The 22,363-nt window shown below is 43.6% G+C and overlaps 1 protein-coding gene across 2 annotated transcripts in view; it reads right to left on the bottom strand.

Annotated features, from left to right (window-relative positions):
* NUP93 (nucleoporin 93) overlaps positions 1 to 22,363 on the bottom strand; it is a 104,832-nt gene that overhangs the window by 10,327 nt on the left and 72,142 nt on the right. For both annotated transcript variants that reach the window (XM_045806831.2, XM_045806832.2), the window contains 6 exons: positions 21,562 to 21,690; positions 11,099 to 11,173; positions 9,047 to 9,136; positions 7,402 to 7,541; positions 2,875 to 3,007; positions 1,030 to 1,187 (listed from right to left, as the gene is read on the bottom strand). In XM_045806831.2, coding sequence (XP_045662787.1) covers positions 1,030 to 1,187; positions 2,875 to 3,007; positions 7,402 to 7,541; positions 9,047 to 9,136; positions 11,099 to 11,173; positions 21,562 to 21,690 — 725 coding nt within the window. The remainder of the gene's footprint in view (positions 1 to 1,029; positions 1,188 to 2,874; positions 3,008 to 7,401; positions 7,542 to 9,046; positions 9,137 to 11,098; positions 11,174 to 21,561; positions 21,691 to 22,363) is intronic.

The raw sequence follows: 22,363 nt of genomic DNA, 5'->3' as shown, positions 1-22,363 counted from the left end.
TAACCTGATGGGCAGCTACCAGCACCTGCATCTCTCCACCTGCCGGCTTCCTCTAGTCAAGACCTTCCGGGGCAGGTCAGAAATGCTGGGGAATTAATACTCCAGCCCACCCCCCAGCAGTCCTCAAACTGTGATGACAAGAGTGAGCCCTTCCCTTACCTGTCTTAGCTCCCCTCTGGCCTCCTCACTCCCTTGGACATGTAAGGTCATCTCCCAAATAAACTACCTGCACTCAAATCCTTGCCTCAGGGTTTCCTTCTAGGGGAATCCTAAGCCACGAACCCTACTCTAAACTCTCTATGAAGAGCAAGACGGGCTTATGGTTTAAGAGGATCTCTGGACATGGCATTATTCACACTACCTAAAAACTGCCTTGAAAAGTATCTCTAGCACTCCACAGGAGAAAATGGAGTGACCACCATTTTTTCTTTCAGATACATGTATGTATATTTAAACTGGGTTTGAATGAATAAGAACTAAAGTCCAATTACATTAACAAAATCCAGAGAAAAATTAATCCTTAGCAGTTTCTTAATGGAAGAGAACTAAAAACAAACAAAAACCCTCACTTAGTTTCAATGATTACATTTCAAAATTACTAACTTTCCATTCTAGTCTTTGAGCTACAAAGTGTGTGACAACGTATTTATATTCATAGTGGGCCAACTGGAAAAGCACCAAATGTTAAATGAAATGGAATACAACAGAGTTTCATTTTACAAAGCATCCTTGATATGCCTGGGATTTACAGAATAAGTCAAATCATGCTCCCAACCAGTCCCTCCCACTGGTACAGAAAAATCCCCAAACACAAACACATGTAAGTCTAGACATCAGTGTCAGAGTGGGGCTGTTTTAACGTTCTCAACTGCTATTTCCAAGACAGTTCTACTCGCTTTCTAAGCTTCATTTTTTTTCCAAGCAGGAACTTATTTTGAGCCATGCACAGGGTAAAAGGGCAATGCCAGTGGAGGCCACCCTGCTGAGTCCACGTGGCTTCTTCTGGATGCACCGTCTCAGGCACCATACCTTCTGTCCTTGCTGTTCATGTACTCCTGGAACCAGGTTTTAAACTCTCCCAGCTGGTGCTGGGCTCGGTTAACCACCTGTGAAGCGGCAAACAGGTCCCCACAGCGCATGCAGTAATAAATTAACGCCCACACGGGATGGCCTTCCACCTCTCCATCCTAGAAGAGGAAAGACGCTCAAATAAACGGGCAAACAGAGCTAACTGGTGGCTTTCTGACGCACTCACCTCTCCTCACAGGAAGTCACCTCAGCTTCCCAACAACCCTGTTAGGTGGGGGCCATTAACAGCCTCCTCCTCCTTGTTTTATAAACAAGGAAACTGAGGCAAAGGGATGTGAAGGAACTTGTCCAAGATGAGCTGGTAAATGCAGTCTGGCTCTAGAGCTTTTCCTCGAGAGCACTACATGCCCCAGGTGATCTGACAGCCAGCCTGTGAGTTCACCATAGAATCCCAGTAGCCAGTATCTGGGTGACATGTTCTGTGACAATTCACACTCATTCTTGCAACCCCCACAAAAGCAAGGGCTAAGGACGTTTACTGAGCAATAAGAGACCGTCATTATTGCACTTGAGTTTATAAAATGTTAAGTACTAATGACCAGTCAAATGGATACTGGCACTCTCATTCATTCGTCAGTTGTCCATCCACGGACCATCTTGGTTTTGGACACGGTGTTAGGCACCGCGGAGCTGAGAAGGTAAGCCCATTCCCAGCCTCCCTGTACTCAAGCTTATCTATCCTCAAACTGGTTTTGTCATCGTCTGCATGGCAGCCTGTGATTACTTTTCTCTCCACTTTTTTTTTTTTTTAAAGATTTTATTTTATTTGACAGAGACAGAGACAGCCAGCGAGAAAGGGAACACAAGCAGGGGTAGGGGGAGAGGAAGAAACAGGCTCACAGCAGAGGAGCCTGATGTGGGGCTCGATCCCACAACGCCAGGATCACGCCCTGAGCCGAAGGCAGACACTTTAACCGCTGTGCCACCCAGGCGCCCCTACTTTTCTCTCCACTTTTTCCCAGCTCCTCCAGAGAGGTGGGTCTCAAACTTCCTTTTTTGGTCCCTCAACCCTTCCCCCAACAGGACTGGTTCTAAAACCAGATGTGATTATGTCACTTCTCCACTTAAATCCCTTTGAGCTCTTTAAATCCAGAGTGCTTAGCCTGGTACTCCAGAACTTCACCTGCTGGCCCCGTGTTTGCCAAGCCCTGCCACACAGCCGATACGCTAGATACTCTTTCCTGCCTCCATGCATATATTCATGCTGTTCCCCTCCACCTGAAATATCCTTTTTCAAGACCTCTGGCAGGTGAGCCCCTATTCTTTGAGGGCAGTGTGAACCTCACCTCCTTTATGAAGACAGCCTTCTCTGTATCCCACCACCCTAGGCACAAAGCTCCAGTTTAGTGCTTTGCACATGGTATAAAAAACTCTAAATAAGATATTTCCCCCAACTAGACTATGAGCTGAAAACAGTCACATTCTAGGAACTATATCTAACTCCAATCTTTCAGATGTTTGAGCCAACAATCTCAAGAGTCATCCTTGACTCTGCCTGTCACATCCCACATCCAAGTCTTCAACAAGTCCTACGGGGCCTACTTTCAAAATACGTTAAGAACCCAATGACATCCTCCCCCCGTGTCTTCCCCCTATCTGAGCTGAGCAGCTACCACAAACTCAATACCGGCCTCTCAAGGTCCCCCAGCCTCCCTCCTAGCCCCACACTCTCGTCTCTTTTCCATACAGCAGTCTGCAGACATACCTTCATTTTAACTGCAAATGCCTATCTGAGAGAGACTGTGGCAGGTGTGTAACTCATCACACAGAGAAAGATGCCAGTACCTGAAGTCCAGGCAAGGGAGCCGGAAGTTTGATGTTCAAGAAACTTCGAACCAACTGGTAAGTCCCAGGCACCCCGCCTAGCTGGGCCTGATGCAAGTTTCCAAAGACAGTCACAAGGGTGTAATTCTTATAACTGGAAAAATTGAAAAGGAAAAAAACGAGAGAGGTTGAAAACACATATACACATCTATATCCACATCCACGCTATTCCATTAGACTGTGAACTCCACAGGGCAGGGTCTGGACTTCCAACCTCACACAGAAGAGAAAACTGTGTATGCTTAATGAAACAAACTACATTCAGTGCAGAGCAGACCACTGTAAAGATTTCTCATTGCTGTGGATACTGAGAAGAATCCCTAGGGGAACATAATTGCGAGCTTCCACTGCATTAAGGCCTAAGGTGCAGATTGCTTCAGCTCACAGTTGAATGGTTTGGTAGATTCTTTTTAAACTTTTTATTTTGAAAAATTTGAAACCTACAAAAAATTAAAAGAATAGCCCAATGAATGTTCATATACCCTTTACCTAGATTCATCAGTTGTGAGCTTATGTGTATATGTTTTTTCTCTAAGTAGATATGTGTGTGTGTATATATATATGTATACACACACACACACACACACACACACACTACACACACATACACCCACTTTTTTTCCTGAACCATTTGAAATCTGTAAAAGAACAAACAAAAGGGGCGCCTGGGTGGCGCAGTCATTAAAGCGTCTGCCTTCGGCTCAGGGCGTGATCCTGGCGATCTGGGATCGAGTCCCACATCAGGCTCTTCCGCTGTGAGCCTGCTTCTTCCTCTCCCACTCCCCCTGCTGTGTTCCCTCTCTCGCTGGCTGTCTCTCTGTCACATAAATAAATAAAATCTTTAAAAAAAAAAAAAAAAAAAAAAGAACAAACAAAAAACCCTTCTGCAAAAATATAGAACTCAGGGGATACCTCAGCTGTAAACACTGCACCATGGATCTCCAAAGAACTAGGACATTCTCCTACCCAACCTCGGCACCATTATGACACCAAGAAACTGAACAGTAATACAGCATTATTATCTAAAATATAACCCACATTCAAATTTCCCAATAACATCCTTTAGAGTGTGTGTGTGTCTCCCCCCACGTCCAGGATCCAAGCAAGGAAATGCATGGCACTTAATTGTCCTGCCACGTCCGGTTCCTTTAATCTAGGGCAACTCTACCACCATTTTTCACAACAATGACCTTTTAAAAAGAATCCAGGCCAGCTGTCTGGTAGCATGTCCCACAAGCTGGAGAGATTCCTCATGATCTGATTCAGATTCAACTTTTTTGCCAAGAATCCCACACAGCGGATACTGGTACTGCCCACGGAGCCCTACCACGGGGCAGGTAATATTCGGTTTGATCACTTGGTTAAAAGTGTCGTTCACCAGATTTCACCACTGTAAAAGTACTTTTCCCTTTGAAACTGGTAAGTACCCTGTGGGGTACTACTTGGAAGCCATGTGGATATTCTGTTCACCAACAATCTTCTACCCGATACTTTGTTTCCATTGTTGCCCTTGCTGAACCAATTATCAATCACACGGATGGCTGCCACTGATTTTCTATCATTCCCTCTTCACTTATTTGCTAGCATGCCTCTTTAAACCCTGCAAATCCTTAAAATCTGTAGTGTTTTAAACTGCTTCCATACTAAGATGAAATGGTTCTAATTACAGATATCCAAATATGGGGTTAATATAATAAAGAACTTTCTAAAAATGTTTCTTGTCCAAAGCAAAACAGACTGACTCCAAAAAGTCAGGTGCTCCACATGCACAAAGATATTCAACACCAGATTAAGTAAAATAACAGAATGAGAGAGAGAGTGTGAGAGAGACAGAGAGAAACATCTAAATGTCAATTATAAAAAATAGACTCAATGGAATTTGATAGTTACAAAAAATGATACTGACAAAGAATTAAAAAAGCAAACTACGGGGCGCCTGGGTAGCACAGTCGTTAAGCGTCTGCCTTCGGCTCAGGGCGTGATCCCGGCGTTCCGGGATCGAGTCCCACATCGGGCTCCTCCGCTATGAGCCTGCTTCTTCCTCTCCCACTCCCCCTGCTTGTGTTCCCTCTCTCTCTGGCTGTCTCTGTCAAATAAATAAATAAAATCTTTAAAAAAAAAAAAAAAAGCAAACTACATAAAACCATGTATTGTACATATTTGGATCATAACTGTGAAAAACAAAATCAAACAAAATATTCATGTATCAAAAAGAGGGAAAAAGGAAAAGTGAAAATGTACAGGAGCCTCTGGATGTAGTATAGGGGACCTTCTCCCCTTTTTGTCAGGTCTTTTGGCATTTCCCCAAATTTCTATAATAAGCATGTAGCATTTTTATAATGAAAAATAAACAAAATTCAACTTAACAAATGTAGTGATATCCCCCATCACTTAAAGTATTTAAAAGCAGAGGCTGGAAAAGAGATTAGAGAACAGAGTCCTGCAGCAGCCAGGACAAACAGATGCCCACTACAGTCTCTTCCAACTTTTTGAAATAAGACAACCCACGTGCTGATAAAGGCCTAAGTTGAAGAAGCAGACTGAATTCCTTCAGGGCTTAAGAAAAATATATCCTGTTTTGAATTTGGAATGTAGCAGGGAACAGATTGACCAACCCTGTATTTTCTCAATATTTTCAGCCTTATATGCAAAAATCATTTGGGACTGGGTCTACTTTGCCATGCTGTCACATTTGCATTGGCAAAAATACTTTAAAAGTGAGTATAACTGGGGCGCCTGGGTGGCTCAGTAGGTTAAGTGTCTGACTCCTGATTTAGGCTCAGGTCATGATCTCAGGGTCGTGGGATCAAGCCCTGCATCAGATCAGGCTCTGCACTGGGTGTGGAGCCTGCTTGGGACTCTCTCTCTCTCCCCCTCTGAACCACCCCTCAAACATTCTCTTTCTTAAAAAAAAAAAAAAAAAAAAAAAAAAAAGAGTATAATTATCCTAAAATAGTCCCTTTATCAAAAGAGGACAATGAATTCTTAAAAAGCATGCCACCAGGGAGTGAAACCACTAGGAAGAAAGGACAATAAGGTTACAGTAATTGTGGACAGGAAACTCCCAAGTAGCTCCAAGTGCTGCCAAAGGAATTAACGGGGAAAAAACAATTTTAAAAGACAAATAAAAGTAAATAAGTGAAGTGAAAAGAATAATAAATGAAATAGGATGGCTTACCAGATATAAAACCAAGGAATGCTTGATACCACTGGTAAAGTCAAGCACCAACGTTAAGGAGTAGGTTTAGTAAAGAAAAAGCAGTCGTGAGCAGTCATACACCCATTAAAAAAAATCCTAAAGGTTTTTGTATATTCTAAGAAATTTGGACTCTTGCTGCATGTAGCAATATTACAATATACATTAGGATCTTTATGGCTACAGATCAATATACCCAAAGCTTACATTTATAAAATAGCAAAAGCCTGATAAAATACTTTATAAACTCTTTTGCGCCAATGCAAAAAAGAATAAAAAAAAAAAAAACACAAACATTTGGAGTTCCGGATTTTTCTCAACAAGGGAATGGAAGCTAGTGAGTTTATGTCTGATGGTGTTCATCTCATGTAGTGATTATATAATTATTACAGTACTCGGTATAAAAACCGAGTACTGCTGTACTAAGTCTGAATCACCTCAGTTAATTGACAAGGAAATCCAGGACTTCCTCACCAAGCATTATTTCGCTGATAAAGGGCAGTCACACCACAAGGGCGCTGGCAGCTGCACAGGCTTAGTGGAAAGAGCTGCAATTCAGCAAGTGTATTCAATTCCACTTTCTCTTTTCCAGCTAGCAGAAGGGGCCCAGCAGCCTGCCTCTGAAATAAAGAGAGTCTACTGCACACTCATGACAACCCCTGCTGGCAAATTCAGAGCTGGAAGGAGTGTCTGCTGGAAGGATGAATGGCACAGGCCCTACCAATGAAGGTGACAAATAGTCCAGGCACAAGGGCACAGCCACAACCACTCGTGACCACCTCCAGTTAGTGAGGTGGCGAAGCGACCCAGGCACAAATCACAGGCATTAACATCTGGGAAGGATCCAGATGCATAGGGATTAACAGAATAGAACCAGAAGGAACATAAAGGTTCAAGGACTCTACTTAAGGCTTGAAGGTGGTGATATTGCCAGGTGTAAAAATTAAATGCTGAGAGAAAACAAAAGAGCCTAAGGAGTAATGGCTGAACTGCATCAGGGAACAGGATCCTGACCTAAGGCCATGGCCTAATAATCCTGATGTCTCCATACTGAGGGCCAGAGAGAAGAGAAAGAGAAAATGAAAAGTCTAACAGAGCTCCCACTGCCATCATTTCATACTGTTGCAGACAGTCCTGGTAAAGCAGCGTTTCTGAAAGCAGGATTCGGTCTCTCAGCCTTGCTCAACCTTGTGCTATGGAGCACTTAGCCCGAGGACTACCGAACGTGTGAGAATGGGCTGACTTGCAGGGACTGTGAAGCCAGCCCCCCCGTTAAGCCATGGCTGCCTTACCTCTGCTCCAGGTAAGCCAAGGCCTGCCTGACAAAGTCCATGCGCACTTCCACGCTGCTGCGGCTCTTCAGGGCATCACTCGCTGGCACCAACATCACATCTGTCATTTGTTTGACCATTGTCCACAGGTCAGAAATGTTCTGCACATAAACGAGACTGCATGTGATAATGCTGCAGGGCTGGAGAAACGGTCTGGCTCTTCAGGGCTCTGACCTCAAAGGCAGAGAAGGTAAGGAGGGAGGAGAGGTTCATGTCTTCTGTCTGAGGCCCTCAGGCTTAGGCTCAGTACAGAAGACGCACCTCCACCCGGTTGAGGCCGGCTGCCAACGAGCACGCTCCTGTCCCGAGCTGGCTTGCAGACCAATTTCTATTCCAGGTCTGACATAATCAGCCACATAATGAAGACCACACAACAGTAAAAGGAACACTGAATCTCAGTGGGTTATTCCTTGTAAGAGAGTGAATACATGGATAATTGTCTAAAGCTCTAGGAGTTTAAACTCAAGTAGCTGCATTTCAGTCCTTAAAAGGTCATTTGAGTTTCTTAAGGCTTAAAATAAAGAATTTAACCTAACTAATACAGGTTTTGTCCTCCCAGAGACTCTCCAGGGGCCGCTGCTCTTACCCCACTTTGTGAGTGTCTCAGCTCCCATTTTCCTTCCCACTCACTCCCTTCAAGAGACGCCTCCATGACAGCCTCCCAGGAAAGGAACGGCATTCTCTCCTTCGTGTTACCACCACACAGATGGGACTCCCTCTCCCCAGAATCCTCCTGGCTGTAAATCTCTCCTTAAAAATGGATTCCCTGAATGCTCTGCAATATTCTAAAGTTAAGAATCCTTGGAAGACAGCACTGATTGGAGAAAAGCAGGTTTACACTTTTTCCAAAGGAAGAGAGAAAATCCTGTTCTGTCTCCCTCAAAAACTAAAACTATAGAAAATCCATCCAAATGCGACTCTTTCTAGGTGTTGAGATGGTAGGTGGATTCTTAACTTTCTTCTTTGGACTTGCTTGCACTGCCTTAGAATTTACTTCCAAAAAAAAAAAAAAAAAAGTCAGATGCATCTTTAAGGACCATCATCATCTGTGTATATCTGCTTCCATTATATCCTTCCCTCCTTTTCCCATTCCTCCTGGCCACCTACCAATCCACCCGTCCACTTTCTTCCCCCCGGGGGGAAAAGGGACAGGAATAAAGATGAGGAGTCAGAGAGGAAGGGAAGCAGCAGCACACAAAGAATGCATCTGAAGACCACATCTGATTCAAGGGGCTCCCTGATGGAAAAACCCCATTACCTTTACAATTCACTCTTGTAAAAGAGTCCGTTAGTCTGTCTAAGGATGAAAACTGGTGAGGGAAGAGTTGAGTCCTGACAGGACTTGAAAGCAATACACCTCAAGGAGACCTCCTGTGACCATAAATTGATTCTGGCTGGGCCTTCTAAAGATGCATTAAAAATACATGCACGTGCCATCATCAAAAAACCACCCCAAAGTTATTTAAAATAAAACTCTGAAGGACAGTGAACATTTTATTCCACGGAGCAGGGTGTCTCTTGAGCACATTTCTGCCCATCAGCAAGCCGCTAATCCCATCTGAACACCGGACGCCATGCTTCTCCTTGGGTTAGCTCCGGGCGCTACCTTATCATCCAGCTCTGCGACGGAAGCACAGAGTTCCACGAGGTTAGGCTGCAGGTGCCCATTTACAATCTTCTCGTTATAGATATAAATCTGAAATGAAAATAAAAATAAACGCCACAATTTCTATTTTCTCCTCTTCTTTTTAAAACCTCTTGAGGCAGTTCTGAAGCCAGCTTCTGCCCAACGGTCAGCAGAAGCTTCAGCCAACCTTTCCTTCCTCAGGGTGGCTGAGCCATCCATCTTGCCTGGAGCGGCAAGGCCTCTGGCCTGTTTCCCAGATGTGCCTTTGAAATTTGGGCGGCAGCATCAACACACCAAGGAGAATTGCTGCCCTGACCTTCCTAACAGCTGAAGAGTGGAAGGAGGGAAATCCTGGTAGAGGAGGACCACAGGGGAAGATGGGACAATGGGAAGACCTCCACTGCTGCTTCCTAAGAACCTGAGGAGAGTCTGGTAATCCTTCTGGCAAAAGGACTGAATGACCCCAAGCCAGGGCTGGGGGACTGAGTAAGGAGTGTCAGGCTGCAGCCCTTCACACTGTTAGAAGAGCACTTGCTGCATGTGTGGAGTACCCATTTCTCCAGGAAAGAATCTCTGTTCCTTAGGAAAATTTTCTTAAGAAAAAGCAACTATGTCATGTTTAAGGTATGGAAAAACCACTATTACTTTGATTTTTATTTTAAAAGAACTAAAATAATGATGGTAAAAACTTGTAGGTTCTATACTCTTTGCATCTCAAGTCCTTGTCCTGCCACGGACTGAACAAGGTAATGAGGTTAGACAAATCAGGTCCCCGCTGAACCTTATTTCCCTCTACTCTATTTGGGGATGGTAACCCGTAGCCTCCAAGGGCGATACAAAGATGAAATAAGATGGTTTTTAAATTACGAGGTGGTTTTTATTCACTCGATGTGCATTTATCAGGAGCCTTTCCTTTGCAAGGTACTTTGTTCAACACAAAGATTCTCTCTCCACTGGAGGGGAACAACCCTGTAAACAGATATATGACATGGTGTCCTGAATCTAGAAAATGTTAGTTTCACGGAGTCTTAATTTCACAGATACAGAAGAGACATAGTTTCTCTACTCAAAAGCTTATCATTTCATTAGGCCTGAACTCTGGTACTGGCTGTGGCAATGGGAGGAGTCAGCCATTTAAAGGACGGATGGGGCGCCTGGGTGGCTCAGCTGGTTAAGTGTCTGGCTTCAGCTTAGGTCATGATCCCAGAGTCCTGGGATCGAGTCCCACATCGGGCTCCCTGCTCTGCCTCTCTCTCTCTCTGTCTCTCATGAATAAATAAATAAAATCTTTAAAAAAATAAAAAAATAAAGGATGGAGATGTAGCGGAGAGAAAGAGAGAAATCTAAATCTGTTTTCCCTTTTTGATACTATTTTGTGAGGAAAAACAGCAAATTGTAATGAAACACACAGGCAGCCAGCACTGTTTTATTCAAAAAGTCAATTCCAGGTTTGTACTGTCCCCTCAGGGCAGTGTCAGTCCAATAATAGCCCCTGCGCTCACGAGAGAGCACCTCAAATCCATCTCCATGCTCCTGCGTAACCATGATATGCAACCAGAACCACAACTCCCAAAATATCATGAGCTTCTCCAGGACAGTATCAGAAAGTGGTAAGTATGCCATGTTTACTGAGGCAGAAAAGCACTTAGAAAATTTCTATCAACAAGGGGTGAAGACAGATTTCTGGTAATACAATCAGCCTACCAGGTAATTCAGTTAATAGAGAACTCCATTCACTAAGCAGTGCAATTACTCGAGGCTTTACTGTACATGGGCTACTGCCAAATGCAAAATGAGATGCGCTGGTCATTGTAGAGGGCAGATTTCCATTTCCCTAAGGCAAATGTGAGTCATTCTATTACCCAATTTGATGGAATTCTCCAGTGACCTAGGTGGTAAAATATTAACCAGTCCCCTGAACGAAAACCCAACTTGTTTTCAGGTCTGACTTTCCAGTGAAGTCTTGGTTTACTCCCCAGAGCGCTCACATAGAGTTCTCCTGGGTCCGCTCTTCTCTGAGAGCATGCTCACCTGCCGGGCGTAGGCCATCTCGATGCTATCCAGAGAGCTTCGACCAGGGGGTCCCACATCACTGATGTAACTTGGCTGTAGGTAAATAAAGATGTAGCATTGTGATTAAGAACAGCATTTAGTCATGTAAAGAAAAAAAAAAAAATCCTACAAACATACATTTGTCTGTAACAAAGCTGTGAGAAGTCTCTTTCATACTAAGACGTCTTCAAAATGAAGAATTTAGGGGGTTTCCATAGGACAAAACTCTTTTCCCATGAACACACAAGAAGGGAGCAGGCATGAGACCCAACTCAAAAATAACAGGAGGCCAGATGAGCTGTAAGGATGTCTCAATGACTGTTCCTGGAAATGCACATCTTTCCAACAACCGGATCAATGTCAAGCCCCATCTCCACCCCAACCTCTCCCTCCATGTCTTCACACCAGGGAAGCCGTTGTTATTTGTGGGCTTCCTGTTTCCATCAGTCGTATCAGACAGCTGAGGGACTGAGTGTAAAGGGTTACAATTCAGACATTTCCAGTCTAAAGCCCACCCTAAGAGAACAGCTGCCTATTAACTTTCTACATCTGAAGATACAAACTAGTCTAAGTGGGGCAGTCATTGATTCATTCAGCAAACGTTTGCTAAGCAGCCGCATGCATAGCTGTGTGCAAGTCCATCCCCACGGGGATGACAACAGTGCAGCCCACAGAGCCTGTCTCCAAAGAGCTTCCCATCTATGGGGAGAGTTAGACACAAACATATGGAAAAGTTTATTAGACTTTTTTTAAAAGAAAGACTAAAGTTAATCTTTGGTTAAGCTTCACTCCCTACTGTAAACAAGTATGGGTCAAAATTAGGTATATCATCTTATTAGGTATATTCTTATTTCTACATTAGTTTATACTGTACTATAGCAAATTCTTTTATGTTTCTCCCATTGAAAAAAATTCAATTCTGTATTCTCTAAAACAAAACAAAACAAAAAAAAGGGAGTTTAAAACAAGCAGGTTTTCTGGGAAACCCACAGAAGACAGCAGTAAAACTTCCTGGCACTACCAAAGCTGGCAAAAGGAGAATCTGTGTGGCCAAACGCTGGGAGTAGGGTGGAGAGAAGAGGGGCAAGGAGGCAGAAAGGTGAAGTTCTGCAGGGTGAATGCTGAGCTGTCAGCAGGACACCTGGGTTCCAGGAGGGCCACTTCACTCCCTGCCTTTGGGGTCTGGGGCAGGGCACACTCTCTTTGAGCCTCAGGTTCCCCTCAGTCGAATGACGGGGATGTCCTAGACAACCTTCGAAGTCCTCCTCAGTTCTGGTTTTTCAAGCTATTAAAAGCTTGGAACAGTTTACTGACCTTGGCAGATGCTGCTGGCTGGCTGACCCAATGACCATTTCAAACCCCTGCCTCTCACCTCCACTCCCTGCCTCCTTTCAGCCCAGCAAATGGAGCGAAAGACACCTAACCCTGTGTTGGCTAATGTTTAACCACCGGCCTGGGGAAGGGACCTGATGTGTAGCGTCTGCTGGTTTCTGTGATGTAAAGATCCCCACCACGGCAGATGTCAAGTTATCCCAAGGAGTATCAGCTAGACTGCCAACTTTCTGAAAATTTCCCAACAGGCCCTCAGGAGCTGACCTCTACACACCACTGAATGTACCCTTCCCCAGCTTCTACTGCAGGTAGAAGTTCTAGCCTATGGGATGAATCCCAAGTCTGGAGTACATTTTGGGGACAGCTTCTGCTCTTCCTGATAAAGGGAAAATGAAGAGCCCGGCATGGCCTTTCAATCCCCCTCGACGTCCCGCAGTGTAAGTGGGATGCCTACAGCTGCAGCGGCCATCCTGGGAGCCTAAGGCAAGTGATGTGCCAAGGACGGCAGCGCACGAAGGCAGAGAGGCGCCGGGCCTCTGGCGGCAGTGCAGAACCACTGAATGAAGGCCCACGCTCTCTCCGCACCCACAGACTTCTTGTTAGGTGAGAAAAAATAAATCCTTACTCAAGCCACTGAAACTGGTTTTCTGCTACTCACAGCTGAAAGCATTCCTATCTGAAATACAGAGTTAGTGAAAACCACCAGGTTATAACAACAGCCACACTTATGAGTACTCCTATATGCCAAGCACTGTCTTAATTCCCACAACCCTATAATGTACTTTTATTATGTCAATTTTATAGATGAAGACACTGAAGTACAAAGAAAGCAGCTTGCCCAAGATCACTCCAACAGGAGGCAGTGGAGCCATGGTTTGAGTGCAGTCTGGCTCCGCAATGTCTGTCTGGGCACCCCAGGGCAACTTTTCAAGGACAGCCATCAAAGAACAAGAGAGTAGCGGTTAGAAATCCTGGCTCCACTACTCACTACCATGTGATCTTGATTGCACATACTTCTCTGGAGCCTTGGTTTCTTTAGCTGTAAAACAGGAGTGGTAATGGTACCCACCTCGGGTTTGTGATCAAGATTAAGCAAGGAGAAAAACAGTACTTACCTCACAGCATTGTTGTGAGGAATAAATAGAAAGAACTCAGCACAGGACTTGGCCCCAAAACACTACCTATGATCACCTTTTAAACAAAAAATAAACAACTATAATAAACATAGGAATAAACCCTATTGGACAGATATGAACACTACAGAAACATGACCTAAAATACTTTACTTTGTGCTGGCTGGGAATTCTCATCTCATTTTTCTACAATAAACACATATTCCTTATATGAACAGAACCCCCCAGCAGCTCATTCTCTCCTTCTGGACTAATTCTGAGTGTTCTCAGTAACACAGAGTTGAGGACTGTTCTATTAGCCAGCCAGCCACCCTTCTGGAACAGAACTAACTTTATGAAAGGTGATGATCCCAAAGTCTTTTTAAAAAACAGAGCACTAAGTCTACTAACTCCAGAAGCCTAACTGAGGGGAACGACTAGGAGGACAAAAAGGGGAACACAACACTAAAGCATTTCTGCAAGGACACAGTTGTTTCAGCTACATATACGTAAACAGCCTTGAGAAACACGTTCCAGTACCAAAACCTAATTTTTAAAATTATCCATTTAAAAAGTAGTTGGTTTTCAGCCTTCAAATTTCCATTCAAATTAATTTTGCCTAATGCTCTTGTTTTCAAAGTTACCTTTCCTTCATTTGCCCTTGGCCAAGTCTCCATCACACCACACATAAAGTCAATTATCCCAGCAACAGGATGTGTACACGCACATTCCTGAGTCAAGGAACCAGCAAACATGCACTGCAATTTCAAACCCAGGAGTTGCTTGAGGGCTGGGAAAGCAGTTCCAATATGTTGTGTGGGAGTAACATTCCAAAACCCTTGGACACTTGGGTTTCTCTGCACTGGGGCTTCATGGCACACAACACGAACGACAGGAGCAGGGAATCAGAGACCAAAAAGGCAGGGAAGATGGGAGGGCAGGGCCAGAGAGGGCAGCAAGGGGCTCACCAAGGAGTCCGGAGAGAACGATAAGTGAAGAAACAGCAGGGAGCACAAGCAGGAGAAGAGTCTTCTCGGAGTAGATGGTAATCCCAAAACCAGCAAGAGAGCATTCCAGAGAAGGTAGGAAGTGGCTGGAGGGTGGCAGCAGGGAACTGCAAGCTTTGTTAAGCAACTACTTTTGTACAAAGAATATCCAGGTATAAATAAAACTCTTTTCCCAAGAAAGGCACATTCTAGTTAGGGAGAAAAGACTGTAACTAGCATTCTTAGCAAAACAGGTATGGGGTGAAAAAATATATATGTAAATACTACCAAAGGACAAGAGTGTTTCATTTCCGAGTATAATGTTTGGTTTTATATAAGCAAAATGGAACCAAAGTGATTAATTCACAATAGCTGGCTACAGAATCTGCACACAAAAATCCAGAACTACTAGAAAAAAACACCAACCGGGGACCAGAAGACCCAGGTTCTAAAGGCAACCCAACTGTGTGACCCTTCGGCAATGACATCTCACTTCTCTGGAGCCTCATTCTTCACGGACAAAGTGGGAAGGATTCTTGGCCCATTTATACAATGAAACCTGTAGAGCCAGTAAAAAATGGCAGACACCTACATGTACTAACCTAGAAAAGGCTCCAAACTAAGTTCAAAAATATCAAAATGTAATGCTAAGTTGTAGAATCTAATATATAAAATGGTGTCATTTTCGCAATAAATCGACAGCGATCACATGACGCCGTACGTGTGAAAGTGCACAGGAATGCGTGAGAGGGAGGTGGCAGGACAGCCGCTGCGCCGCTGTCAGAGGTCATGCTTGTGTGCAAGGAGGAGGAGAGCCGCAGAGGTTTCGGAAGTGCATCTGTATCCCTCTACCATCAGAATACTGTGCAAGAAGGTGCTCATGTATGATACAGCATGACGTGAAAACGAAGGGCCTGGTGGGCTTTCTGAACTTCTTTTTGAAAGAACAGCAGAGCACTTTCTATACTTGAAATCCTACTCATGTTGCAATAAGTGAAACAAATCTTCCCTCCAGGAAATGACCAGGGAGCCATAAAATACAGTTTGAAATCATCTAGTCTAGAGTTTCCCGATTCAAACTCTGTTGGTCTCTATTTGACTGCATTCCGCTGAATCTAATACATCACCTATTATAAGACATGTTATTTATGTACCACTAGGAAAGGGAAAATTTTGTCAACTAAATTATGATACTAGATTTAAGACACACCCTGATTTCAGAGATTTTAAGATGTACAAAAAGTTTTGTGACTGGGAACTGATGAAATTTGGTATTACGTCAGTTATCAAAATGAGAAAGTATACTCAGCACTCATTATTCATACCTCACAGTGTGAAATGTTACCTTCACTATCTGCACTGAAGCTACAAGTTCTCATTGGAGCCTGCTGCTTGCTAGGCTCAGTCATTCTCCAGACGATACATTAAAGAACCATCTACTGGGGTGTCTGCGTGGCTCAGTCCTATTAAGTGTGCAATTTTTGGTTTTGGCACAGGTCATGATCTCCCAGATAGAGCCCAGCATTGGGCTCTCCGCTCAGCAGGGAGTCTGCTTCCCCTCTGCCCCTCCCCCTGCTCATGTGCTCTCTCTCTCTAATAAATATATAAATTTTTGGGAAAAAAAAAAAACATCTATTGACTACATCTAATACCAATGCAGGCACTAGACCTTACTTAAGTTAGATAAAAATTGACTTTTAAATACTGTTGTAAAAGTTGGCTAAGATATATCAAGGATTCCCAACACTGCTCAAACCCCATGTGCTATCATACAAGCAGCACAGCACTGGAGGTGTTCTTCCTCCCACTAACCACATGCAAGGATGGCACAGGGGTTCCAGAAGTCTCTTTCTTGCTTCAAACCGCATGGTTTTTATTCAGACCACAACTTGAAAAGTTATTAACAATCTTTCAATTTCTCTCTTCCTTTAAAAATCACACCTCTTTCTTCAATCATATCCTAAAGAAAGCAATTTCCCAAACTGAATTTATGCTATACAAGCATCATTTCCCTTCTTAAAACTTGCTGGAAACAGGTATCGCCAATGTGTTGTTGTTCTTCTGCTATCAGAAGGCCTGGAGGTGAAAGGTTTCAGGAGCCCACCATATCCTAGTTCACTTTTGCTTTTAAAAAAAGTCTCAAGGGACACCTGGGTGGCTCAGTTGGTTAAGTGTCCAACTCTTGGTTTTGGCTCAGGTTGTGATCTCAGGGTTGTGAGATCGAGCCCCACGTGGGGCTCCTCGCTCAGTGTGGAGTTTGCTTAAGACTGTCCCTCTGCCCCTCCCCCTACGCTTTTGCTCTCCCTAAAAAAAATAAATCTTTAAAACAAAAAAGTCTCAAGCTTCTCTTTATATTAAATTATCCAAATGTGAACATTTTCTTTCAAATGTAAGGTCAGCTCAAAATGATCAAAAACCTCCTTCCTAACAAATGACTCTGGGTAACAACAACCTTATTCCTGACAATGAAGTGCCCAGAAAAGAATGGTTTAGATGGCAAGACATACTTCCTTAATTATTTCTTCTACTTATACACAAAGATTTAATTCCTAGAGATACTTTATAAACCAAGGGAAAGGGACAGATCCCTACTGAAATGATTAAAATAAATTTCACGTGTAGTTTGCCAAATACTAACAGCCACCATTAATACTGCTCGGATGTGCTGTGTGCGACCTCTCTGCTGTCACCGGGCGAGCCCTTTCCCACGTGTTCTACATTCCTTACAACACTTCTTCCAGAGGGGCCGTTTACAAGAAAGACACCCTGGCCCGGGAATTCCAAAGCCTGTCTCTGGCCTTCACACTATGTTGTTTCCTATAAATAGGGCAGAGGAAAATGGTTAAATTTTAAAAAGGTGAAAAATACCAAGTGTGGCAAGGATACGGAACAAATGGAATTCTCACATACTGCTGGTGGGAGGGTACATGGATACAACCATTTTGGAAAATCGTTTGGCAGTATCTACCAGTGAACACATGCATATCCTCTGACCCAGCAATTCCCCTCTTAGCTATACCCAACAGAGATGCAAACATATATTCACCAAAAGACACGTACAAGAATGTTCACAATAGCACTATTTATAAAAGCAAAGAACTGGAAACTAGCCAAATGTCCATCAACCCAAGAATGGATAAGCAGATTGTAGTTATACTGTTCAGCCATGAGAATGAATAGCCCACAACTACATGCAATGATACACAGAACGCTCAGAAAAGAAGCCAGAAACAAGAGTACATACTGCATGACTTCATTTACATGAAGTTCAAAAACAGCCAAAATTAATCTATGATGTTAGAAGTCAGGACCGTGGTTCCCTTGGTGTTGGTGGTTGAGAGGTAGTGACTGGAAGGGCACACAAGGAGGGTTGTTGGGGTGCTGGTAATAATCTGTTTCTTCATCTGGGTGTGTCCCCTTTGTGATAATTCACTGAGTTACGTACTTATAACGTATGCACTTTTCTGTATATATGTTATACTTCAGGAAAAAAAGTTCAAAACAACAGCAACAAACAGAACCGACAAGGTTCCAGAAAATGGCACATCCCTAGGTGACCTGAAGGGAGAACCATCTGCATCCCTTGCCAGCTGTTACAGCAAAGCTATCCATTCTACTAGGTATCACAACAGAGAACAGCAAAAGTATCGATAACTCTCTTCCAAGGGCACTCAAGGTCAAAGAAGAAAAAGTCTACTAAGTAGACTAATCTATTTTTAAGAGAAGAGCAATCAAAAAAGAACATCTCATTAGCAGCTTATAATTACTTCCAAATCCCAATACAGACCACAACCTATTAACACCATTTTAAAAAATGAAGTTTATAAAACCATGAGCTGTTCTACTTAACTGTCCAGACTCACAAGAAACTGAGAAAGAAACATTAGGCTGGCCAAGGGTTTACACATTAGTTCTTCCTTCCCAAAGATCTGATCTTAGTCTTTGAAGTCTTCGAGTCTAAGAAATGTGCCACAGGGTCCTTAATGCAAAGTTTCCTAAGACGAGTGTCTTTAGCATTTATTTGGGGGCTAATTTAATAGAAAAAAACCTGGTTTTTAAATCAGGAGCAAGTGTGTGGATACGGGATGTACGAAGTGACCCTGGCACGACACTGCCAAACTACCCACATTTGATCCAGACTTCAACAGAATGATGGTATAGAAGCCAACAGTCCTGGGTCTCGCCAGTATATCACTTGTCTGTCTGAGCTTCAGCTGTCTTAGCTCTTGTAAGAAAAGTATGCTAGCTAGCCATGAAATTCCAGGAAAAAAGACTTACCAGGAAGCATTGGTATATTACTGGAAATGTCTTACGCTATAATTTTTGTAACATTGTAATTTTTAATCTGTACCTCTAAATCATCTGAAATGACTTTTTTCTATAACAATAGTAAGGGATGGCCATTATGGGTCAGGTGTTTACATTATCACGTCTTCCCAATAATCCCATTTCACCAGTAAAGATACTGAAGGTCTGCATAGTTAAGTCCCTTGAACAAGGTATCAGAACTAGTCAGTGGTGAAGAGAGGATCTGACCCCCAGATCTGTTCACTCAACATCAGAGTGGTACCTGTGTGGCAAGTCATTGCTCCCCAGAGCATAAAGCCACACATGACTGATCAAACAAGATGCTCTTTCCTGTCAATCCCAAGATGCAGCCTCAAAGTCCCTCTCAGGAAAGATCTCCGAGATACGTGAAGTAAGAAAAGCAAGATAAAGAACAGAGCATAGGGAAAGCTAACTTCTGTATTAAGAAGGAGGGAGGATGGTAAGAATGCATAATCTCATATACCTGTGTTCATATAAAGAAACACTGGAAATATACACAAGAAAATAATAATAGTGATTACATCCCGGAGAGGCAAAGTGGGGAGGGAATGAGCTTTTGGGAGACAAGATACTTTAATTCTGGAATCATATAAATACACTGCCTTTTTAAAAATCAGATTTTAGAGAGGAGAAAACCCTCAACTTAGCACTACCACCAGTCAATAAACACTGGCAATTAAAACAAAGCCTATTTAACGTATCTACTCTAAAAATCACAGTTTCAGCGTATCTCTAATACTTCAGCTACCACGAAGTTAGCCAGAGCCCAATGATCTGTTCAGCAAATGCTGCCTGAGCATCTGCTCCAGGCACTCATCCAGGCACTGCAGGTATGAGTAAAAGCAAGCCAAACAAAGTCCTTACCTTCACGGAGCTTACCTTCTACTATGAGAAACAGGCATTAAGCAGTATAAAGACATGAAACATACACAATGGTACATGGAAGGAAATGCTGAAAAGAAAAAATACAGCAAGAAAAGGGGATACAGGAAGTGTTGAATGGGGAGAGGCTCTGTTAGATTTCAGGTATCCAAGGCCTTGGAAGGCCTCACTGAGATGGCAGTGGGTAAATATTTGAAGAAAGTGAGGGAGACAGCCACACAGCTATTTGGGGGAAGAATATTCTCAGCAGAACTCAATAGGAAGCAGAGGACCTGAGGCAGGAGCAGCCTGCTGGCTTTGTTCAAGGAATCTGTTAAGGAGTTTGCACGGCTGGAGCAGAAAGAGCATTAGGAACAGCATGAGGTGAGCTCGGAGAGGCAATGCCACAGGTAAAGTGGGGACAGAGAGGTCATGGTGAAGACTCTGGCTTTCGCTCCAAGTGAGGTAGGTGTCACTGGATGATCCTAAGCAGAGGAGTGACATCATCTAACCTGTGTTTTAACAGGGTCATTCTGGCTGCTGTGTTGAGAAGAGATGTACAGGGCAAAAGTCGGAAGACTAGTGTGGTTGAGCACCTCTAAGATGGTCCCCCCAAATCCCCACCTCCTAGGATTCAAGCTCTCGTATAACCTTTTCCCCATGAGTATAGGCTGGATTTAGCGACTGACTTTGAACATAGGGGATAAGAGATTACTTTCAAGATTAAGTCACAGAAAGACTGGCTTCTATCTAGGGAGCACTTCAGCTCTCCCTCAGATACCCCCTCTTGCTCCAGGGGAAGGAAGTTATTATGTTGTGAGCAGCACAACAGAGAGACCCACGTGACGAGAACCTGACATCCCCAGCCAAGGGCCAGAGAAAACCTGAGGCTTGCCAAGAGCCACACTGAGCAAGCTTAGGAGTGGATCCTTGGTCCCAAGTTGAGCTTTGAAATGAGTATAGCTTTAGCAACACTCTTCGAGAAACCCTGAGCCAGAAATACCAACTATGCGACACACTTGCGTGCAGCCACTACGGTTTGGAGTGATCTGCTAGACAGCCACAGAATTCAATAAAGCCAGCAGTCAGGAGGCTACTTCAAACATCTGAGAGAGAGGTGATGGTGGTCTGGACCAGAGTACTAATGCTGGAGTAGTTAAGAAGTGGCTGGAGTCTTTGAGAGTAAGGTTAATTGGGCTTGCCAACATGTGAGAGAGACTAGGTCTTCTCCCACACCGGACAAAAATGAATCTGAGATATTTGATCTGAGTAAGTGAAAAACTGGAACTGCCATTTATAAAGATAATAAATTCTGAAAAGAGAAGGCTGGCAGGCTGGCATGGGAAGGGGGGTGGCGGGCAGTGGCTATCATGACCCAATTATGGACATAGACAGCTTGAGATGGCTATGAGACACCACGGAGAGCCAAGAAGGCCACTAGATAAATGAGTCTGGGGTGTAGGGCTGCAAGGTAAATCTGAATCTTCAGCATAGAAATGGTATTTAAAGCTACAAGCCCAGATGAGATCAACAGGACAGTGACTGAGGGAGAAAGCGCGGGTCAAAGATTGAGCCCCAGAATGCTCAAATATCTGGAGGTCAAGGAGTTTGAGGAAAACTCAGCAAAGGAAGCTGAGCAGAAACAGCCAGACATGCTGGAGAAACTCCCAGCAAACGTGGGCATCCTGGAGGCTAGGGGAAGAAAGCATCTCCAGGGGGAGATGGTGATCCTCTGTGCCAAGACTGCCAGTAGCCGAGTAGATAAGCATTCCTTGACCTCACATTTTTATTAGTAGTGGCTTATCGTTTGGACTCAACCTACCTCACTTTCTTGAGTAAAGTCCAGGGCATCTTCTCCTGATGCCAGCAGCGTGTGGAGAATTCGCTGTTTCACTTGCTCCCACTCGACCAGCATGGACTCCCGATGGTACTCCTCAGCCATGCCAAAGGTCTGTCAGAGAGGAACAGAGGAAGATCACCCAAACGGGAAAACAACATGGTTTCCTTCAAAGTTCAACGGAAACTCAAAGCCCCTCTGATCTTTCTGTAAGTAGAGCAAAAGTAACCTATTTTAAAAATTATCCTTAGAGTCTAATGCATTAAAAAAAAAAGTGTTTTAATAGTGGTAAAATACTTATAAAATTTACTTCTTAACCATTTTTGAGTGTACAGTTCAGTGATATTAGTACACTCAGACTGCTGTGCAGCACCACAACCATACAACTCCAAGGTTCTTTTCTTCTTGTAAAACTGAAATTCTGTCCCCGTTAAACACTGACTCTCCACCCTCCCCCTCCCCCAGTCCCCAGGAACCACCACTCTACTTTGTCTCTGTTTTCGACTATTTCCAGGTACCTCGTACAAGTGCAATCATACAGTGTTTGTCTCTTTGTGATTGGCTTATTCCATTTAGTATAATGTCCTCAAGGTTCATCTGTGTTGTAGCCTATGCAGTTTCCTTCCTTTTTCAGGCTGAGTAATATTCCATTGTGTGTATATACCACATCTTGCTGATCCATCCATCTATCCATGGACACCTGAGTTGCTTCAACCTTTTAGTTATTGTAATGTTGCTATAAACATGGAGGTGCAAATACCTCTTCAAGCTCCTGCTTTCAATTCTT

This window comes from Ursus americanus, chromosome 21 (assembly GCF_024610735.1).
Source record: "Ursus americanus isolate L20-20 chromosome 21, mUrsAme1.1.p, whole genome shotgun sequence".
Lineage (NCBI taxonomy): Eukaryota > Metazoa > Chordata > Mammalia > Carnivora > Ursidae > Ursus > Ursus americanus.
Note: the sequence above shows the minus strand (reverse complement) of the source record. Positions and strands in the feature narration are given on the sequence as shown.